We start from the raw sequence: 15,369 nt of genomic DNA on the forward strand, positions 1-15,369 counted from the left end.
GCTGCTGTAAAAAAGAAGCAATTCTTACCATTTGCAACAGCATGTATGGACCTGGAGAGCATTATGCTAAGCAAAATAAGCCAGTCAAAGAAAGATAAATATCACATGATCTCACTCATTTGTGGAATATAATGAGCAACATAAACTGATGAACCAAAGTAGAACCAGAGTCACAGAAGCATCGAACAGACTGTCCAACCTATGAGGGAAGGCGGGGGGGTAAGGGGGTAAGAGATCAACCAAAGGACTTGTATGTATGCATATGAGCATAACCAATGGACACAGATGGGGGGGGGTGTGAGGGCATGTGCTGGGGGGTGAGGGCGACCGTGGAGAAGTCAATGGGGGAAAAAGGAGACTTATGTAATACTTTAAACAATAAAGAATTTATATTAAAAAAAAAAGAGTAATACTTAACGCCTGCCCATAAGGGGCTCACAATTTGCTCAGTGGACTGGACAATAAAAGAAGTAGACAGAACAGCTTTAAGTTGGAGCACTGGAGTACATGGAAGGATGGAGGAAGACACGAAATATCAGCTGAGAAAGATCATAGTTTTCTTGCTAAGGGAAGAGCTTAGCTACAGGCAATAGAAAGCCTTTAAAGCAGTGGTTCTCAACCTTCTGGCCCTTTAAATACAGTTCCTCATGTTGTGACCCAAACATAAAATTATTTTCGTTGCTACTTCATAACTGTAATGTTGCTACTGTTATGAATCGTAATGTAAATATCTGATATGCAGGATGGTCTTAGGTGACCCCTGTGAAAGGGTCGTTTGACCGCCAAAGGGGTCGCGACCCACAGGTTGAGAACCGCTGCTTTAAAGAGTTGTGGTTTACAGTGATTGTTCCGGTTCCGGTTCCGGTTCCGAAGCATCAAGAACAATACACTAAATAAAGCTGGGTAGTAGCCAGGAGATGAGACAGTAGTCATAGAGATATTGAGCAAGCAACAGATATTGGAGGTGTAAAGGAGGACTGAAGGGGATGTGGGGCAGTGAGAGAAAGTAGTAGAACCCAATTCAAAGTTTGTGCCTTGGCTAGCTTCATGCTACTCACTAAGACAGATATAAAGGAGACAGGGGCAGAGAGAGCATATTTGACACCAGAGCAGACCAACATTTAGTCAATTTTATTATTGTTGTATCCTTTTTACACCCAAACCAGGGTGGACTGCTCCCACTGCCTCACCCCTAGTACACCACTGGAAGGAGGCACGAGTTTGGGAATGCAATTTTAGGTAGATGCCTGGCACATGGTAAGCTCTCAATATCTATTGAGCATGAGGTGCTTAGGAGACACTCAGCAGTGGGATGATATCTAAGAGGCAGCTAGATATCCAGTTTTAAAGAGAGGTTTGGACTGGATATACAAAATGCTGAATCATTAATGTAACTGAAGTAAAATTAAAGACATAAGAATAGACTAAGGTCACCTGGGAAGAATATGGAATGAGAGGAGCAGAGGGACCATGTCTCGTAAGTTTTATTGAGCTAAAATGAAACCAGGCCACCTCTACCCAACCATTACCACACACAAGAGACATACTGCCTCAGCTCTAATTTTAGACTTCTTAAATTCTTAGACCATCCTTTCTTAGTACTACACTAAAATCTGTCTCCTTGTAACTTCCGTCCTGAGGTATGTCTTTAGAAACTATAGAGAATGAGACTTCCATCTCTTCCTTGCAGAGCCCTCCCAAGATCTGGGAGCCCAGGAAGCTTCCCCCAGAGTTCCCTTCTCCAGGTCACACACCCTCAGCTCGTTCAAGAATTCCACAGGAGACTGCTCTGTCAATGGAGGAGCCCATTCTCTGTCTCACTGCTTCAATAATAAACTCACTTTCACTTTAAACCAAAAAAAAAAAAAAGGGAAAAAAAGAATAATTCCACAGGAGATAATGTACCAGGAGTCAGGACTCACCCAACCCACCCCTGTTCCTGGAGGGCAGGACTCCTGGACCTTTTCATATCACCAATGGTCAACCTAAACTACTGTGAAAGCAAGCCTCCCCTATCTGGGCTCCTATACAGGGTGGAGCAAAAATAGTTTACAGTCATTTCTATGGAAAAATAATATGATAATTAACAAATAATAATACAAGAATAAACTCCGTGCTTTGTGTACTCACAACTATAAACCTACTTTTGCTCCACACTGTGTAGAACTGATTTTTGAGCTTAAAATGCAGGTCATTAGTGTCAAATGCCATTGAGTGGTCAAGCAAGATGAGAGCTGAGAAACACCCAATGAATTTGGCATCAGTGGGCTGGTGGGAGCAGAAGGTAGCCTGCACCATGCTTAAGAGTGAGTAAGAGGCAAGAAAATGGAGACTACAAGTGCAAACTCCTTTTTTAGGAAGCTTGGCAATGGGAATCCAGTTGAGATGACTGATTCCACCCCAGAATGTTTTGGGGCAGTTCAGTCTTCCCTCCATTCCTCTTCAGTTATTTGACAGACACTAAGAGGAAGTTGATTCTCAGGTGTCAAGCAGTATAGTAAGGATTTACTTTTCTAAGACCTATGATATCTTACCTGAAGGGAAGGTTCTTCTCAAACATCCAGGTGGCACAGTGACATTAACCACAACCAGTTAATTTCCTGGAAGGGGAATTCTTCTGAGGTCAAGATGATGAAAGGGTATCTAGGTAGGATGTACCCATGTGGGAACCAAGGGCAAAGAATACAAGAAAACTGGGCAGGGTTTTGAAGGACAAGAAGTGGCCTTAGGAGCTAGAATGTGATTAGCCTAAGACCGTGGTCGGCAATCTGCGGCTCGCGAGCCACATGCGGCTCTTTGGTCCCTTGAGTGTGGCTCTTCCTAAGCCTTAGGAGTACCCTAATTAAGTTAATAACAATGTACCTACCTATCTAGTTTAAGTTTTAAAAATTTGGCTCTCAAAAGAAATTTCAATCGTTGTACTGTTGATATTTGACTCTGTTGACTAATGAGTTTGCCGACCACTGGCCTAAGAAGCAGAACTGTAATGTTTGGATAATTTTCTTATTTCCTTCAATTTTTTTTTCATGTTCCTTATCATTACTATTTGTGAAAATGCTTGCTGAGCTCAGCTACTTTTGAAAAATCACTTTAAGGACTGTGAGTGAAGGAGGGGAAGGTCACTGGAAGCAGCAGAATCCACAAAGGAACAGTCAGGGGGACTGGCCAGCAAAAGGTAGAGGTCCTGGAGCACCTATCATATCCTCCCTTAGCCAACCCTGGTCTTTTCTTTGACACAGGCCAGGAATCTTATTGTCTGTGGTGAGCCCTCAGGGAGGGGGAGGCTCCCTCTTGGGAGAGATTTCCAAAGCAGGCATTAGCTATAGACATTCCTACCCAGGTAGTAAGGGTCTAGCTCAGTACAATCCTGTCTGCTCATATTGGAGGTTGAACAAAGGGGGCACACTGAGGACATACTAGACAGACAGATTGTCAGAGTGGATACTTAGCCTCAAGTATGGTTCAGCAGCAATCCTGAGTGCTGTCTGTACCCACGGCTGACAGAGACAGAGGAGAACGGGACTCTCACTCAGGTACACATGCAGTTTGTAGACTCACAAGCATTCTGGTTGAGTCCTCTAGCCTGTAATTGGTCCGAGCCCTATGACTTCAAGACACAAGCGTACAGAAGTAGCAGGGCCCAGGCCCATCTTCACAAGAGACACAGAACCAAAACTCATGAGAAGATAGCTACACATTTCTATGACAGAATCTTATCCCAGCTTAGAGAGCACCAAGCGAGTAACCTGTGAAGAAGGTGGGTTTGAGTAGTCATTATCCCCTACATAGATGAAACTGAGACTTGCTTGAACATAAAACAAGCCAAGGGCAGAACTAGAAATGGAATCTAAGTCTTCTGACTACAAAAGGCATCAGTTATGTACATTCACTCAGAGCTCTTCACGGTCCCTAGGAAGGCAAGATCTAGGGCCTTAGAGAAGAGGTAGTTCAGGATCACACCTGGATCCAAGGTTCTTAGGATCCTACGGCTAGGGTCAGTAGGTACCAGTGGGTACATGGTTCTACCAATTTGGAAAGGAAAAGAGCAAAAGTTCCCCTGGCACAAAGGGTCTGAATGCTGTTAGTTCCTACCAGATACTGATCCCAAGAAAAGAGCCACTGGCAGTGGGCCCTGGACTAGCCTGCGGGCATGAACGTGCAGGCAGGTTTATGGTGCCCAGGTCTCCATGCAGCTGGAATCATGGGCACAAAGCTCCTCAACTGCCCAAACATCATCTGGCCATACTTATTACTGTTGCCCAATGAAATTTTATGCATCGAGTCCACAGGTGTGATTTCCCCTTCTTTATGAGGGTCGGAATGACATCACTGATGGCCAATAGAAAAGAGCCAATTATGTCCAGGCCGTAAAAAGGAATGGGATTTTTTCAACCAAATCAAAACTTCCTTCAGTTTCATGAATGCAAGGGGCTCCCTTTAAGGAAGGGCCCCCCAGTCCTGCCTGTGGACTCTAAAGTGAGGGATATGATCACTTTCCAAATACTGTGGGGTTTAGGGCCAGACCTCCGCCTTTGGAATTAAACATGTGGCCCTGCTCTTAACACACTGGAACCCGAAGTCATCAAAACAGACACCTGACTGGCTCCTCGCTATTCCATCCAGGGGGAAGTTGGAAAAGACGGAATACTCCTCAAGTTTCCTTATTATCCTTTTAAGTAACAAAAAAAAAAGCCCTCTCTGCTCAGTATGGAAGGAACAGGGGTATGAAAAACTGCCCCCCCCCCCAACAAGTGTACAATACAAAGCAAAAGGAGTCCAGCCTTCCCCACCCACCCCTCATCCAGCCCCACCACCTGCAGCCCAGCACTCAGGCGTGGTCCAGACAGCCCTGATGGCAAACAGGTGTGACTAGCTGGACGCCAGCCAAGGCAGGGGACTAGCTCATTAAGGGAACGCCACCCGTGCTAATGGGTATGGGCAGGATGAAGCCATTGTGAGCAGGAGCTCAGCTTTGAAGATTAGGTCAAGCAGAGCTGGTGGCTCTGCTAGAACTGCTAGTCTTGAGTCAAGGAGGCCAACAGCATCCATGGAGGTCTGACAGACCGACTGGCAGACATCAGCAGCTAGAACCAGCAGGAGAGCAGGCACCAGTGCTAGAAAAGGTCATGGCACTATTCCCTCTGTGCCTTTCTCTCTGCAAGTCTTAAGGGCAACCCCAAGTCAGGGAGATGCATGTCTAACTTTTAGCAGACTCAAGCCTTTAAAGAGGAGGCCAGCCAAATTTGGAGCCATATTTGACCCCTTTCTGCCTCTCTGAAAAGGCCGTGACCCAGACCTTGGAGTGATATAGGCTGTCAGTTCTGGTGTCCAAAAGCTCTAGGACATCCATGTACTACTCACCTGCCATGGCAAACTAATTTATCTGGTCTGATATACAGAAAAAGGGGGGTTTGAGGAGCAAAGGAGAAGAGCAGGGGAAAAGGCACTTTCTTCTTCAAAGTCATAGCAGGACCATGGAGGCACAGAAGGCCTAGCTTGGTGAAGGAGTTGACCAGTAGATCCAGCCAACCAGCCAGATGGAAATGCCCGCCAAGGGACATGTATGAGGGGTGGGTGGGGCTTGTTTCCATGCAAGGTCTCTCCACTTGCTCATTCCAATACAAACATTCCCACAGAATGTTGTTGCTGGCTGTCCTGCATCTCAGAACAGCAAGACTTCCTAGGCTTCTCCCAAAGTCAAGAACCTGAGTCTCGGGCCAGGTTCCATTCCCACTGGGTCCCCGTCTGAGAGTCCTACCCAGTCAGAGCCTCCAGTCAGCAGGTTGTGAGTCTGCATCCAGCACAAGCAGGCTACCCCAGCTGAGGCCACACTGAGCTGGGGACACAGCTCTTTGTCCCTCCTGTTTCTATTTCCCCACCCAGAGGAGATAAACAGACCCGGGTGATAAACGGCCCGCCTTTCACAATCACTTTTCCTCAAGTTGAGGAGAGTAGCTGGTGATGGATGGGCTGGAATTTGGTTATCAGGAAGGGCTGTCAGCCAGAGGTGCCTATCTCCTCCCCCACTACGCAGGGCATCATTACACTGTGGCATCGAGGTAAAATATGAGCAAGGGGAGGGAAGGGGAGAAAGAGGGAAGGCTGGGCTTCCACATGAAGCAAATTGAGCAACAATGAGAGCAGGCACGAGGCTGGGACGTTAGTTATCTGCCCGTGACACCTTTTATCTCTGCACAAATTGGTCCTTCCTCCCCCACTGCAGACTCTTATACAAACAGAGGCAAGCACAATGTGTCACCACTGCAATAGCGTAGCAATTTAACCCGAATTAGTGAGGGGGTCAAGCCAGGAAATAGGGTTTCTCATTTCAACAGGTTCTTTAGTCTCTGCTCTCAACCAGCACATTGGAGGGAGGAAGGTAGAGAGAAAGCAGACTAATAATTGAATTCACTCACTTGGCCACTGCTGATGTATAAAAAATTAATGCTTGAGCCTCCTACTTATCAAAGCCAGTTAGTTTCCATCTCACCTGCGAGATGGCACCATGGCAGAAGACCGTCGGCAGGCTGAGCACCCAGTGCTTTCAGCCAATGCAGGATCAGCAAGGACAGCAAGGGAGAGAAAGGCACTGCCCATAGACAGCAGCCTCGTGCCAGCAACCCCTTCTAGAAGCTATAGGATACAGTGCAGGGTGGGGGATAAGATGGGGGCAAAGTGGGTTATAGAAAGTGATCGTATTAAAGACAACCCTGGACAGTTCAATGTACTTGAATCTACAGGCAGAAAAGCATTCTAGTTCCACCTTCCACCAGATGTCCAGGGTGCTTTTTATTAGAAACCCCTCTCAGCCCACACACACACACACACACACACACACACACACACACACACACACTGTCCCTCTGTTCTTCTCTGCCTGTGCACAGCCCTGGGAGAATGCACTGCCGACTTCTCAGCCCACTTTGTCCCACACTTGCCCCCATCCTCTGGGACAGCTGCAGGTTACAATTCCAACCACAGGCTTCAGAAAGATGATACACTTGCTGGAGCCTGCAAAGGGTCAGGAGAGAGTACTGTTTGAAATACCAGTGTGACAGCTGGCTCCTTGTCTGTCTCTTCCTCCCCCATGCCCCTCCCCAAACTTGTCATGGTACAAGAAGTCTATAAGCATCCCATCAGCTTTAAATATCAGTGTGCGTGAAGCAGGAGCACGAGAGTGAGGGAGCGGGATGCAGACAGCAAGCGCCTCTGTCGCCACTGCCTGTCAGGGAACACTAATGAATTTCACCACCAGCAAGCCATGCTAAGGGAGAACTCTCACACTATTAAAACATCTATTCCCAAAGCTCTGTTAATAAATGTCACTGCAGAGGGTCTGCCACTAGGACTTCAAGGCAAAGGAGAGGTTGGGACAAGCCCTGAAACCCTCCCAAACAGGAAGGGCAGTGCAAGTGTGAGTCTGGAGGGAGCCAGCTGAGGCCCACAATTAGGAGGGTGACCACCATCACCCGTACTCATTCATAACGGCCTATGATGCTTGGTTGAGAGGACTAGGACCAGAGGGAAAGGCCTCAGGCAGGGAGAGATCACCAGCTGTGCCTTCCTGGCCAGAGTACTACCTACCCCACTTCCCATCAATTTCAGTCAACTCATTTCACAGACGGCAGGGGGCTCCAGGCCATCCTTCCAGACTGAGGGAAGGTGGGGTGAGAAAACTCTGGTACCAGTCCCAACAGGCAGCTACTTCCCCTGCAGATGTCAGGAGCTAGAGCTTATTATAATCTCCACTTTTTAGATGAGGAAATGGAGGTTCGGAGGAGTAATGTGACTTTCCCAGGATTCCACAACTAATAAGTAACAGAGCCAGAACTTGAACCCAGCTCTCTTAATTTTTAAAAAAATATATATATTTTATTGATTTTTTACAGAGAGGAAGGGAGAGGGATAGAGAGTTAGAAACATCGATGAGAGAGAAACATCGACCAGCTGTCTCCTGCACACCCCCTACTGGAGATGTGCCCGCAACCAAGGTACATGCCCTTGACCGGAATCGAACCTGGGACCTTTCAGTCTGCAGGCTGATGCTCTATCCACTGAGCCAAACCGGTTAGGGCCAGGTCTCTTAATTTTTAATAAAGGCCCTGCTCTTTTCCACAATACTTTGCAGCTCCTCTGAAGAGGGGCTGATCACCTCACTGTCTCCCGTGTGTCCTCTACTGCCCTTCCCCTCCAATTGCTCCCACTGGTACACACACCCCTCTGGCCTGGCATGGGCCACAGCTGTCATGTAGCACAGAGCTGGGCTCCAGGCCAGGGTGAACCCAGACTGGCAGAGAAAGGCCTGGGAGTGAGCCAGGCCATCACCTGGGAGTCTCCACAGCTCAGAGGGCATGGTTGCAGGCACAAGCTTTCCCTTGGGTGCCCTCTGCACAGCAGTGTCTGATCTGCACAGCTCTGATCAGCAGTGTCTGATCTGGCAGCGACCTGCTATGCAGGGGGCAAATGACATTTAATTTCCTCTTGGTTTCCCTATGGTACAGACGAAAGGCCGTCACCTGCGTCTGGGTCTGGCAGCGCAGCTGGAAGTGTTCCCAGACATGCTGCTCTGGAGAGTTCCCAAACAGAAACCAGAACACAGGCGGGTGCAGAGGGACGCCCACAGCCCAGGTTGCCAGTGCTCCCAGAGAAAACCAACCTCAAATCCCCATTGCCAGGCAGTTGCTCAAAGCCTCCAAAAGGCACTGTATATGTATATAGTGCCTCTCTGCTCCACTGCTTTTTGGCCCACTTGCCAGCCAACTGTCTCTACTCACATTTCTCCTACACAAATGGAGCCCACACAAATGACCACATGAAGCACACACAGTGCCACAAACATCCTATGAACAATACAACATGCACCTTCCCAGTGCCACAGATACTCCCCTGAAATCAAATAACTTGTCTCTCTCCAGTCCCTCTCCAGTGAAACAAGACAAGTGTCTTTCCAGGATTCCTCCCAGGGCAATTCTTCCACCTGTTGTGACCGCGGGAAGTGTTGGAGGTGCCCCCAGAACCTGGCCAGATGGTAAGGCAGAGGCCTCAGCAGGCAGCAGGGAGTGAGGTGGGGGGAAATGCGGGGAGCAGGTGATGGGAGGTTTCCAGGGCACTTTGATCAGTATCTCAACTGGTGAACTATTTATTCTGTTTTGGCCAGGAAAATTAGGAGCTCCTTAGCAGTTTGAGCTGTCTCCAAGATACCTCATTCATCCCTGACTAGTCTCTACCTGGCCTGTGGCCATCTTGACCCTTTGCCTGGGCTGCCTTTGTAGGTCCTACATTGCCCTCTGGAGGCTCTGCAGAGAGGCATCCTGCAAGCATTCAGGATCTGGGATAGTCTGACCTCTGCTCCAATATACTCAAAGACACACCTGTTTCCTCTAAACCCCTGGCTGATCTACTCTGCCCTGATCCCAGCTCCCCTGAATCCTTCAAGATGTGTGAGTCACACTTCTGGGTGGGCATTAGAACGTGTCAGTGGTTTTTAAACTGTTCTCCATGGAGCTCTAGGGTTCCAGGAGGGATGTCAGGCTACTTTGTGGACTGGGGCAGAAGGAGGAAGAATGGACTAAGCCTTGCCCCAGCTTCAACCAGGACAACTTGGCTTTTGTATATTTTGTAATATTGGGCTTTCTTTAAAGTCTTGTTTTTTTAAAAAGTTTACTGCTTAAGAAAACACCACCCATTTGGTGTCTCCACTATGCTCCTCTGGGTTCTCATAGTATTTGTTTTGTATCTTCTCTGTAGCATACTCATATTCTACCTCACTTAGCTTGTGGGTGCTTATGGACAGGCTGCTCTTCCTGCCCTGGTCACCTGGCGGTCCCTACAGTTCCCAGCACAGTTTTACTGGGCCCAGAGCAGATCTCAACAGGGGCTAACTGCTGAAATGCCAGTGTTTCCAGGATATGCAGTGTTTAGCACCTTCGATGGCAGTTTCCAATAGTGCTCCTTAGAAGAAAAGAGCTGCAGTGGAGGGTAACTGACATTTACAAGAAGGTCCAGGTGAAGACATGTGGCACATGACCTCTTATCCTCTTAAGTGGGGTATACCTGCTACCATCGTCAATCACCTAAACCAACCTCCAGGGGACCAAAGAGACTTGCATGTGGCCAATCTTTGGGCAAAATACAGCATATTCACCCGGCCAGTGTGGCTCAGTGGCTGAGCATCAACCTATGAACCAGGAGGTCACAATTCGATTCCCGATTAGGGCACATTCCAGGGTTGCAGGCTCGATCCCCAGTGTGGGGCATGCAGGAGGCAACTGATCAATGATTCTCTGTTATCATTGATGTTTCCATCTCTCTTTCCCTTTCTGTTCCTCTCTGAAATCAATAAAAATAAGAAGTTTCTAAACCCTGAATGTGGGACCATGGGAACATAGGATGATGAACATAGTACTCAACTGAGTACTCAAGGGTCTGTCCCCCTACAGAGGAGTCACTAGGGTTAGAAATGGGTGAAGCCTCTTGGCCCCATTAACCAAGCCCATGGCTTGGACCTCCTCTGGACAGCACTGGGGAGGAAGTGAGGGGGAGGCAGGGTTCTGTGCTCCTCCTAGCTAAAGCCACTTGTTAATAGGCCCTAGATTCCCTTATCCCTGGGGAAAGGAAGGTAGCAATGAGCCCTTCACCCCACCCCCATACACACATGCCTCCCAGCAGGGCCAGGGAGGACAGCCATTAGTGTGTGCCTCAGCAGACAATGGGGAGGAGAAGTCTCCAGAGCAAAGGACAACTGCAGCAATTAGAATGCAGGGAGGTTCAGAAGCTATTTAACTGGGTGACCCCTGAGGTCGCTGCATCTGACTCCCATCCCTGGATAAATATTGTATGAGAGGGGAGGGGGGCGAGCTAGGGAGCCATCGGAGTGCTGCTTCTCCTTCCACTCCTTTCCCCACCCCACACAGCTGCCTCCAGTCGCACACGCCAGGAACATTATTTACAGCCCTGACAGTCAGAGCAATCACTCTGCTAACCAAGAGGGAATGGACAAAGTCGACTTACCAAAAATTGACTATGGCAAGTAAAGAGGAAACCAGGGCTGGTGGGGGAAGGTAGCTGAACCAACACTGAGATGCAAGGCGCCTCCCATATTCTGAATCCAGCTGCAGAAAATACGATGTCACCCCCAAAACCACTGGCAGATGAAGCTGGTCCCAAATGGAGAGAGTAAATCAGAAATGGAGTATGCTTCCGTCTTTTGGAGGCTCCATAGTGGAAAAATCCCTGGATCTTATCACTACCCAGGAGTTCCTTAGTAAAGACAGGAGTCTTAGCTACCTTCCCAGAGGAAGTGGGACTAGCCACATGCCACTTATCCAGCTGGTCCCTTTGCTGACCCAGTAGGAAAAAGCAGGCAAGTCAGTCACAGCAGAAAGGGGTCAGGGAGGGGGAAGAGGAGGAGACTGTCGGAGTGTGGGCTGCGCCTCAGCCCCCACATTGCTGCTCCTCCAGTCCTGCTCTAATGCACCCTGACATGCCTCTGAAGACAGAGAGCTGTTTGCAGTCAGCACCGTGATTTGTTAGTAATTATTTCCATGGTGTCACATTGCTGTCACTCTGTTAACAAAGAGACAGGCTGCCTCAGGCTGCCTGCAAGAAAGAATCGCAGAGAAAAAGGCCTGTCAGGCTCCCGGGAGTCTCTGGGCTGGCTAGCTTTCTTCCCCAAACCAACATCCTTGCAGGCTTTGGAAGAAACAGTTTTACAGAACTAACAAGTTTGAGTCGTGTCACCCTTTAGCCTGGGACACTGAGAATTGATCCCAGCCACTCACAGCCATCGTTCCAAAAGCCCTACAGAGCTGAGCCCGAGTCCACAGATCATTGAACCCTGGGCCACTACGCCAGCCACAGCCTTGGAGTTCCCTGGCCTTCATCTTCCAAGACCCTTGCTCCCTGGCTCTTCTTCCTTTCTGGGGTGTTCACAGACTCTTGCGTGCTCTTAGGAGCCTGACAAAAGAAATGTATTTCAGACCACACCAACGCAGTTGCCCCTCTGGCACAGACGGTGGTCAGGGAGAATATGAGAGCAGATTCCTTGAATCTGTCAACCGCAGTTCAGTACCAAGGCTGCTCAGGTGCCAATGCCCAGGTGCCTCCAGGTGCCTGAGCGCCTGTGAGGAGATCCCCACAGAGCTTCCCTGTTGTTCCCAGTGCCTGGACTGGTGCGGCATCTGCGCTCAAAGAACTGGTGCTTTGCTTTAGCACAAAGTAATGTCTCCATCACTGTGGCTGGGAATTAGAGGACAGATTGGCAAGCGCTGACAAAACAGAGGTCACTCACCTTACAGGCATGGAGAGTTGGAGATTAATTCTCTCCCCTTACAGAGGGAATCAGACTCCAGGCCAGTGGAAGGGAAGCACCAATATTCAGAAACCCTTTCAATGCCAAGCAGTAGCAGCAGCACAAAAGGGAGACCAAAGCCCATAAGCCCCAGAGAGGCCTTGGGAAGGTGGCAAGGGCCAAGGCCACGTGGCTCCTGCAGAATCCCACAGGACAGAGCAGCCAGGACAAGACTAAGATTCTCTGGCATCTGGGTCCAAGAGGCAGAGGACAGTGCTAGCTGCATGCACTGCAACGTGAACTCCATGAAGGGAGTATACTTTGGAAGTTTGAGCTATTTGATCACTGCTGCATTCCCCTACCTAGAACAGTGCAAGGCATATAATGCACATTCAATAAACATCTGCTGACAGAATAAATAAATGGGTCAGTATGGCTCAAAGGCCCTTCCACAGGCCTGGGGTCAGCCCAGCCTCTCCCTATTCACAGGAGTTCAGAGAAGAGGGAGGCCAGTGTGGATTTCAGAAGACACAAGAAAGAACATAAGCCCAAGGGACTCGAGTTAGGTTTTAAAAGATGAGGGGGATTGGGACAAGGTGACAGGCCTAGGAAGATTCTCATATCAGATTGAACATTCACATACTCATTCAACAAATATGTATTCAAGGACTAAAGAAGGTAGGCAGTCCAACAAAAGGAGAATAGATAAACTTTAGTACAGTAACACAATGGAATATTACACAGGTTGAACTGATACATAAAATAACATGAATGAATCTCTTGTACGTTATGTTGAGCAAAGAAAACCAGACGTAAAAGAGTACATTTTGTATGATTGCATTTATATGAATGTCAAGAGCAAGAAAAATAAGCAAAAGTAACAGATGTCAGAACAGTGGTCACCTTGCAGGGGGAAGGCATTACTGAGAGGGGCACAAGGAAACTTTCCGGGATGATGGAAAAGCTTCATCTTGATCTGGGTGGTGGTTACACAGGTGTGTATGTGTATAAAGATATAACGAGCTGTACACTTCACATTTTTATACTTCATGCACTCCACTATAATTATTTCATATCTTAATTTCTAGAAAGTTTTTTTTAAAAAATTGGGTCTCAAGAGTTATACAGAGTTTTTTAAAAAACACAAAAATATCTCACCTGAAGGAAAAAAATTTCTGAGAGCAATAGTGGCACCTTCTTGAGTTTAGAGCATAAGCCCTTCAGCCTCACTCTCTGTCTGCCAGAGGACACAGGGCCCAAGCCAGTGGCAGGGCCTCGAGAGATCCAAAAATGTTCAAATCACAAGAGAGCAGCCCAAATCCTAGTGTCATGCCTGGTGGGAGGCCCACACAACCTCTATTCTGTACCTGGCAAGCTCTAGGGATGCAGAGTCGGATCGGATGGTGAAGCCATGGCCCCAGCTGTTTTTGAGGCTCTCTGAGCAGCCTGTCTGTCAAATTCTGCCACAGAGCATAGAACCAGACTTCCAAAGACTGCTCTGAAGAGTCACAGACACAAGACCAATCTGTCTTCTTGACAACCCGGGCAGAGACTGGCTGAGTTTCCCCAACTCTGGGCTACAACAAAGGTCCCAGCGACGACAGCCCCTGCTGCCAGCAAAGAGGAGGCGATGAGATCCTCACAGATGGTCAAGGGGAGCTCCAGATGCAAATCCAAGGACCAGAACCTAGGCAGCAGCACTTGCCTCAGGATCAGTTAAGCAGTAAAGAGCCACCCTGTCAGCAGCTCTCCAGCAGACTGAAGCACGAGGCTCCCACTGCCAAAACATCTCAAAGCCTGATTATTTACTATACAAATATCTTTAAATTTTTAAAAAGTATGTTTTTATTGATTTCAGAGAGAGGAAGGGAGAATGAGAGAGAGATAGAAACATCAGTCACGAGGGAAAATCATTGATCGGCTGCCTCTGGCACCACCCCCTACTGGGGATCGCACCTGCAACCTGGGCATGTGCCCTGACCGGAAATCAAACTGTGACCTCCTGTTTTATGGGTCGATGCTCAACCACTGAGCTACACCGTTTGGGCACAAATATCTTTATCTTTTATTGGGATTTTAACTGAGACAAACTTCCATTCCTGGGGTTCCTATAATCACTGAAGTTCTTTTGACCCTCTAACACTTTCCCAGGAGGTGAGATGAGGCTGCCACTGGAGTTTCACCCTTCAGCCTACAAGTGCCCAGAAGGTGGACATCAGAGGCTCTGTCTGCCAGGGAGACAACAAGCATCTCCCCCAGTGTCCCTGTAGACCCAAAGTCCTCCCAGAACAGATCAACTTCCACAAACTCAGGCTCTGAGGGAAGGAAGCAAGATGAGTTGCCTGTTGATCTGTAGTGCCAGGGACATGGAGAAGAGTGGAAGGGAACACAGGTAGGAAACCAGGAGCCTGCTCAGCCTCCACAGAAACCTGCTCTTGCCCTAGGGCCTGTCCATGAGAAACAGATAGTCCCCGGCCAAGCCCATAACCAGGAGCCCCTTTATACCAGTTCCAGGCCCCAAGACTTGTGTAGGTGGGGGGATGGGGGGCTCATGCCTTTGTGAGGATGCTGGCCCCCAGGCATGTGAGCGCTCAGGTGGAGGCAGGGCACACCTCGCTCCTCCAAGCTCACGAACTCTCGGCCCAAGGAGCTGTCAGGCTAACGAGGCTACCCCACCACCACTCCATCTGAGCGTGTGGCAGGCTGTACCGCACGACTGGCTTCAGGTGGCTTTTCTTTAATTAATGGCATCCCAGGCTCTGCAGGGAGCTTCACCCTACAATGAATGGCCCTCTCTCATTAGAGGCAAGCCTGCCATGATGTATTCAGGGTGAGGGCCAGGATTCATTTCCCTGTCTGTGGGTTGGGGATGGGAGGGAGAGGAGAGGCAGCAGGGACAGATTTATATCGAGTGACTTGGATTAGCTGCAGCTGAAACATGACCCCATCAACTCAAGCTGCCTTCTTGGGGCTAACCCGATGCACCTTTGCTGACGAGAGGGCTCTAGGGAAGCTGAAGGGAGGGCAGAAGGTCTGGTTCTTGTTCTCTCTGGGCTTTGGCTGCAGCTCAAAGGCCCAGA

General features: G+C 48.7%; 1 protein-coding gene across 13 annotated transcripts in view; it reads right to left on the reverse strand.

Annotated features, from left to right (window-relative positions):
* ERI3 (ERI1 exoribonuclease family member 3) overlaps positions 1-15,369 on the reverse strand; it is a 132,823-nt gene that overhangs the window by 67,544 nt on the left and 49,910 nt on the right. For 2 of the 13 annotated variants that reach the window (XM_014540038.1, XR_001362196.1), the window contains one exon: positions 6,939-7,011. The exons of the other annotated variants lie outside the window; for them this stretch is intronic. In XM_014540038.1, coding sequence (XP_014395524.1) covers positions 6,939-7,011 — 73 coding nt within the window. Of the gene's footprint in view, positions 1-6,938; positions 7,012-15,369 lie in introns of those variants that run through there. 13 annotated transcript variants of the gene reach the window in all.

Source organism: Myotis brandtii, unplaced genomic scaffold, assembly GCF_000412655.1.
Source record: "Myotis brandtii unplaced genomic scaffold, ASM41265v1 scaffold235, whole genome shotgun sequence".
NCBI classification, from domain to species: Eukaryota; Metazoa; Chordata; class Mammalia; order Chiroptera; family Vespertilionidae; genus Myotis; species Myotis brandtii.